We start from the raw sequence: 6,237 nt of genomic DNA, 5'->3' as shown, positions 1-6,237 counted from the left end.
GTGAACAAAACATAATATGACTCACTTTTATCCCATCAATACCAAACACTAGACTACTACTTTTACCCTACCAAACACTGGACTACTTATTCCTAATGTTATTAGATCATTTTAACTTTGCCTTAGCAATCAAACGATGTATCATTGAACAAATTGCTGAAAAGATAACAAACATCAAACAGGTAAACATTTATTTTAGAAGAAAATTAATAAAAAAGAATCATGAATTTCCGATCCCTTCAGACATGAGGCATTGCCAAAACATTAAGTTATCCAAATTTTGAATATATGGGATACGATCTTATTTTATTTTATTAATAACTTAAAAAGATCGTACTCATCTCATGTCTTGTCCAAGTCATGAGCAAATTTATGGTTGCAAACAAATAAATACATACATATGAAAACTCTTCAGAGCTCATAATTCTAGTTAAGAACCTGATCGCTTAAACCGTAAATATTAGGTTCATTGGAAGTCACTGGTTTGGTTCAGATCCAAGCTTTACGGCAACCCAAACGTTGTCACTCATTGGCAGAACAGTGCTACCTGCAGGAAACTTCATGTTCGGTACCCGTGGACGAACTATGATCCTGTTGCAAGATATGCTACTCATTTCAACATGCTGCTCCATTGAATCCTCAACTAAATTTGTTGTCACCCAGTGATTAGACGGAATATTAGCTGTTGAGGGGTTATCTTCCGGCAGAGGATGATCAGACAAAATCAGTGAGGATGGACTACTTTCCCAATCAGTAGTCATCTCTGGTTGTGGGAATTGAGCTGAGTGATGATCCATAAATGTTACATTAACTGCAATCAGTCCACGAGAAATGTTACGAGGAACATGGCTTTAACAAAATATACGTCAGATGCTAATATTCAGACAGCTTGCCAAACAGTTTGACTACCAAAGATGAATAGATTCACTCTATTCAAATGTGAAAAGTAGGTTTGCGTCTGCACGCATGTTTGCATTCATCAGGGGGCGAAATCCGAAATTTCTTCTAGAGCCAGAGAGACAAAATACAATTTTACTAGTTTTTTAACTTAATTTCTTACCATTTTTAAAAGATCTAAACAATAAATTTACCATTTTTGGGAAAAGGCACCTGCCTCTCCCACGCCCCTTCCATGCAAACAAATAAAAAACGTACATGATAGCATGTCACTTGTGAGTGTCGTTTATATCTCACAAAGATATGATCTTCAAAGGAATTATATCCTCATATAACCATGTTGGACACAGTTGTTCGAACATAGGGACTTCATAAAAAACAGAGAGTCAGAGTAACAATAATCATATCTACTAAGGAAAATTGTTATTTGCTTCTCAATGTACCCGTTTTATGTAGGCTTTGACGGTCTATCTACCTAGAAATTGAAGAACTAACTTATATCAACGCTGGCTATCAGCCATCGCAAACATAAAAGCTTCTAGAAAAGATGAACCATTACAAAGCTAAGGAACCAATAAAAATTATTGGCATGCAATTTGAGGAACTTGTCAACCATATACTTATAATTGAATTGGATATTAAAGGATAGAAGTTTCCATAAGAAAAATGACCTCGATCATCCTGCCAATCTGCCCCTAAAGTTGAGCTTGAATTAAGCAATGAACCAGATTTGGATCCAAGATTTTGTTCAGTACCAGCATTGACATTTGTTGGCGAGTGGGAAGATGAGACCACATGCACTTCCTGCTCATGGTAGGCCGGAGTTATGTTTGTTGAGACCTTATTTGACTTGCCTGAAAATGAAAGCAAAGTTTTAAGGACTATATTTACTCAGGACTGGAGAGAAAATTTCAGAACCGACCATAACACTCACTCATATACACAGACCAGAGATTAACATATTGATACAAATAAAACTCAAAAGATTATAAAATTACAAATCTCCAGGCTCATAAAAACCTTGTGGTCCCAGAACAGGAAACACATGGGGTTTCAGAAACTTGTTACCAAGCTCCATTTAGAGAGAAAATTTTAGACTTAAAATCTCATCTATCCCGGAAAATTAATCCATAGTATTATAAATGATATTTCAGTTTCGTACTAGCAAGCACATGATACACAGATCATCTTTCTCTACTACCAATACAATAAAATTGAGAATTGCATGCCATGGCACTCAAAAATTTATGCCCTTAGAGTAAACATGTCAAACAAATTGTATTTCCCATGTCTTCCAAAAGTCAATTCACCATTCAGTTCGAACAGAACATGCTTGACAATCAACAAATTGGTGACAAAGGATCTTTCTTTTTTCTCTCTTTGCTTTTTGATTAAAAAAAATGAGTAGGTTAGAAGACGTACACTCTTTAAGCTTAGTGTATGCAACTTTTGCTGCCAAAAACTCAGCTTGCTTTTTGGATCTTGCTCCCTGTCCAGTGAAAGTCTCTCCTTTCACCTCAACACTGGAAACAAACATTGATGCATGGGCTTCTCCAGATCTAGTTGTGGTGTAAACTGGTAGAGGACAACCTTCCTTCTGCGTTAATTCTTGCAAAAGGTTCTTGAATAAGCTAGAGTCTTCCTGAGGAAGAAAAAAAATATACAAAGGGCAAAAACTCAAGCTCTAGAGATTCACAACTGAACATTTTAAAAAATATCATAAATGCATAAAACAACAAAGGGAAAAACACTCCATTAATCAGTAACCTGGACTTCTTCAATAGCATCTGGTGCCAAACATGATAATGCAACTCTTGCAGCTGCATGTTCAGCTTCCTTTATTGTTGGAAAAAACTCCAAACCCTCATAGGTTTTCTCATCAATAGTGACCTTGCACCTAAAGCGACTTGCATGAGGTGGACCCTCAACCTCACAAGAATATACAGGTCGGCTAACATTTCTCTTTTGAGCATAATTTTGCAGTAAATTCTTGTAGAAGTGTTGCATATCTATAAGCTAACAATTCCAAATCAGAAAACAAAGGAAACACATGAAATACTAAGGATTTCATATTTTTTTTGTTTTGGCTAATGAGCTTTTTCTTTCAACCAAGGGTTTAAAATAACAGATTTCAGAAGCATGAAACTACAGTTAAGGAACAGGTAAACATAAATGAAAAATCAAAACATAGACAATATTCATTGAGAATCCAAATGTGGAAAGAGGTCTACTAATGGACCATAAGCAATATGTCGAACGCCAAGCAACCCGAATCTAACAGCCTCCTTAATGTTCTAGTGAGACTACCATTCTAATCTGCAGTATTTTTACTTTCTTTAACTCTTAATTGGCTCCAACGTGCACAATGAGCGTTCTAAAACAGAATAGCAGACTTTCTATGTCAGCCCAAACAACTAAAGTCAGAAGAGTCAAACTCGGCACAAATGACATAATTAGCTAGCTAGAGCTAAAACAACTCTGATGGAACTTATGCTTAGTTCAACTCATTGATTTCATGTTTGAGACGGTAAATTTAAATTGTTTTCAATATAAGCCTCAAAGCTAAACATGAAGCAAATATCAAGCCAAAATAAGCAAACTGATAAGCTACATTCACTAAAAGAGAAAATGAATGAACATAGCTACTGGCACCCTGCAAATATATGAGCTAAAGCTCAATTGTAATCTATGTTGCTCCAACTCTTCATGTCCGACACATATCCGGATAAGGGTATCGGAATATGATGTTCCAAGGATCCTCCAAATATGTAGAAATATTAGGAGGGAAAAAATAACATACCCATTGCGGACACATACCCATGTCCGACCAAGTCAGGTTTTGATTAACAACGAACCTAATATTAGGCATGAATTTAGCTTTTTTTCTCTCTTGGCTGTTGTGCAAGCAACAAGGCTTGTCTCTCAGCCCGGTTTACCATTAGAACAATATATGTACTGCAGAATATATTTTTACATAAACTGGGGAGAAAAGAAGATTTCGATTTCAGACCAAGTTGACATTTTGTTTTGGACTTAAAGAGCATAATTTTGAGCACTATTAGAGGTTATGAATTCTGAGGACATGTAAGAGAAGTGCACAAAGCTACTAATAGGATCATGGACACAAATAATCATCTTTTACTTAATAATTAAACAAACAAGCTATCCGATTTTTCTTTTGGTTTGAGTTGGTAAAACACTAGGCATGTTCGTATACAACATAAGTTTTCTGACCTTTAAATTTTTCACTATCGTTGCAAATAGAAGCACAGTCACTGAGATGAGAATCTTGACATGCTTCTTGTCTTTCTGGTTGCAGGCTTCTGTTAGCAGTATTACTATCAAAATTTGCAATTGCATTTGAAGAACCTGCAACAATCACAGAATGTAAAGTACATATGCATCATAAATTTAATTAAACTGTTGACAAGGGAAGGCGGAAAATAAAAATTAAAAGAAAAAGAAAACTTCCAAAAGTTCTATAAAAGTAAAACATGTACTGGTTCCCGAAGTCACACAAAAGAATTAAAAAGCTGAAGGTGCATATAACAACAATTTTATGATCAAATTCTTATCAGCACATTCTAGAGTGAAAAATCAATGAAAGAGCACTGACCTTATAAAATCAAAACAATTACTTTCTAGGTGCATCAAAAGCCCACACCATTTGCCTAAAGGATAAAATCAAAATAGTTTGTTACGAAAGCAATTTGACAAGGCCATCGAACTTTTGCTGACCAGCACGATAGTCTAGCATTCAGAGCACCCATTTGAACATAAACAGTTATGAACATTGAACATAAACAGTTATGAACATAGTTTTAGAGGTCCTTATAACGCTTATTTGAGCATATAGACCAATTCTTTCAGACTTCAAATTGTCCGAAATCAGAAATTTCCAAATGTCAAGTTTCTTTCCTTTTCCCAGTTCCTCTAAGTTAAGAACCCATGGAAAGGGACAATTGTAGCATATGATTCTTAAAAAAAGACAAAAATCGACTTCACCATTAAACGGAAATGGCGAAATCCATTTCATCGATAGCTTTACTCTGCATTTACTCTAAACGACAATGAAATATCAAAATAAATATCAACTGAAACCCAAATAAAAAGAAAGAAAATTAGCATAAAAACAACTGAAAATAACAAGAAAACGGGGGGAAATAGATAAAACAGATTGGCTTCCTACAAATTGCATTTCCCTCTAAAACAAAAAATAAAAAAGTTTCTGAAAACACTAGCATGAACAGTTGTTAACAGAAACTGTAGAAAATGAAATATGGGCTTGGCTTATTCTTAAATTAAAAGATGGTACCAGGATGAGGAAGAGGGGGCGCAGTGAAATGAAGGAAAGCGAGATAAGCGGCGTCATTTTGGGCTTCCTTGGAAGACTTGGCCGGATTCTGAGACTGAAACGACATGCCGTTTACATCCACGGTAGCTTCGAATCGAGGATTGTGATCTTGGCCTTGTTTTGTGACGTTGTACTCTGGTAACCTCCATACTTTCTTCTGGCAAAGCTCTTGCAATCTCGACTTGTACATCTTTCACAGTCCCTCTCTCTCGAATTTTAACGTGCAAAAACCATGTACTTATAGGAGGGTTTTTCTTTTTGGTATTGATAGGAGTTTTGAAAAGCGATACAACGAAAAATGATATTTTTTTTCTACTTATAGTAGGAGTTTTCTTTCTTTTCTTTTTACCAGAACTTTCCGTGATTTTGAGCTTGAAAGATGCACAACCCGTGAGTTCTATTAATATATGAATACATTTACAAAGGATTTTTTTTTTCTCGGGAATTACCCAACTGGATTTAAATTATTGATACATAGATTACCAACAATCAGTGTCGTTGTTTTAGTTTATGTTGTGCTTTAATTTGGTCTTTTATCCTACAATTATGTCATGCAAGGATATGTAATCAATTAATATTTTTAGTCAGAAATATTGAAAATAGATGCTATTATTTTACGAATAATATTTTTAAAATTTATTTAATGAAAAGTAATTTCATAACGGAAAATAAACTTCTTCTCTTATAAGTCCTTTCTTAAAAGCTCAAGTCATCTTTTTATATACATCCTAATATTATTTCACAAACTTTCAATTTCATCTATAATGTTTTTAAATTTTAAAATTTTAATCACTCACCCTTAAATATTTAATAGAAAGTTTTTCGTAGGCTTAATAATAAATTTAACCTCCAATATTTATATATTTTATTAATTTAATCCTAAATCTAAAAATTTCACAAATTTAACCATCAATATTTACAAGATTTATTATTTAGTTCTACTTCTAATAAATTCAATAAATTTAGTCATGAACATTTACAAAATT

At 34.2% G+C, this 6,237-nt stretch overlaps 1 protein-coding gene across 2 annotated transcripts; it reads right to left on the bottom strand.

Moving 5' to 3' along the window:
* Positions 1-278: 278 nt before the first annotated feature.
* Positions 279-5,658, bottom strand: LOC108461115 (double-stranded RNA-binding protein 1). 2 transcript variants are annotated; one of them, XM_017760816.2, is made up of 6 exons: positions 5,213-5,658; positions 4,132-4,266; positions 2,665-2,906; positions 2,320-2,539; positions 1,569-1,751; positions 279-811 (listed from the first exon to the last, which is right to left on the bottom strand). In XM_017760816.2, exons 1-6 carry the CDS (start codon positions 5,439-5,441, stop codon positions 477-479), a joined length of 1,344 nt encoding a protein of 447 aa, XP_017616305.1. In that variant the 5' UTR covers positions 5,442-5,658; the 3' UTR covers positions 279-476. The 2 variants fall into 2 exon arrangements, with proteins under 2 accessions (XP_017616305.1, XP_017616307.1); XM_017760818.2 differs by having other exon boundaries at positions 2,665-2,913; positions 5,213-5,461.
* Positions 5,659-6,237: the final 579 nt, after the last annotated feature.

Source organism: Gossypium arboreum, chromosome 13 (assembly GCF_025698485.1).
Source record: "Gossypium arboreum isolate Shixiya-1 chromosome 13, ASM2569848v2, whole genome shotgun sequence".
In the NCBI taxonomy this organism is placed as follows: domain Eukaryota; kingdom Viridiplantae; phylum Streptophyta; class Magnoliopsida; order Malvales; family Malvaceae; genus Gossypium; species Gossypium arboreum.
The sequence above is the reverse complement of the archived record's forward strand: the minus strand, read 5'-3'. Positions and strand labels throughout refer to the sequence as shown.

Bases quoted from the DNA above. Each gene is read 5' to 3' on its own strand.
- LOC108461115 (XM_017760816.2), bottom strand. From the start codon at position 5,441: ATGTACAAGTCGAGATTGCAAGAGCTTTGCCAGAAGAAAGTATGGAGG. The intron at 2,540-2,664 runs GTTACTGATTAA...TTTCTTCCTCAG, and splicing joins ATGCTATTGAAGAAGTCCAG to GAAGACTCTAGCTTATTCAA. The intron at 812-1,568 runs GTCATTTTTCTT...GACTGATTGCAG, and splicing joins AGATTGGCAGGATGATCGAG to TTAATGTAACATTTATGGAT.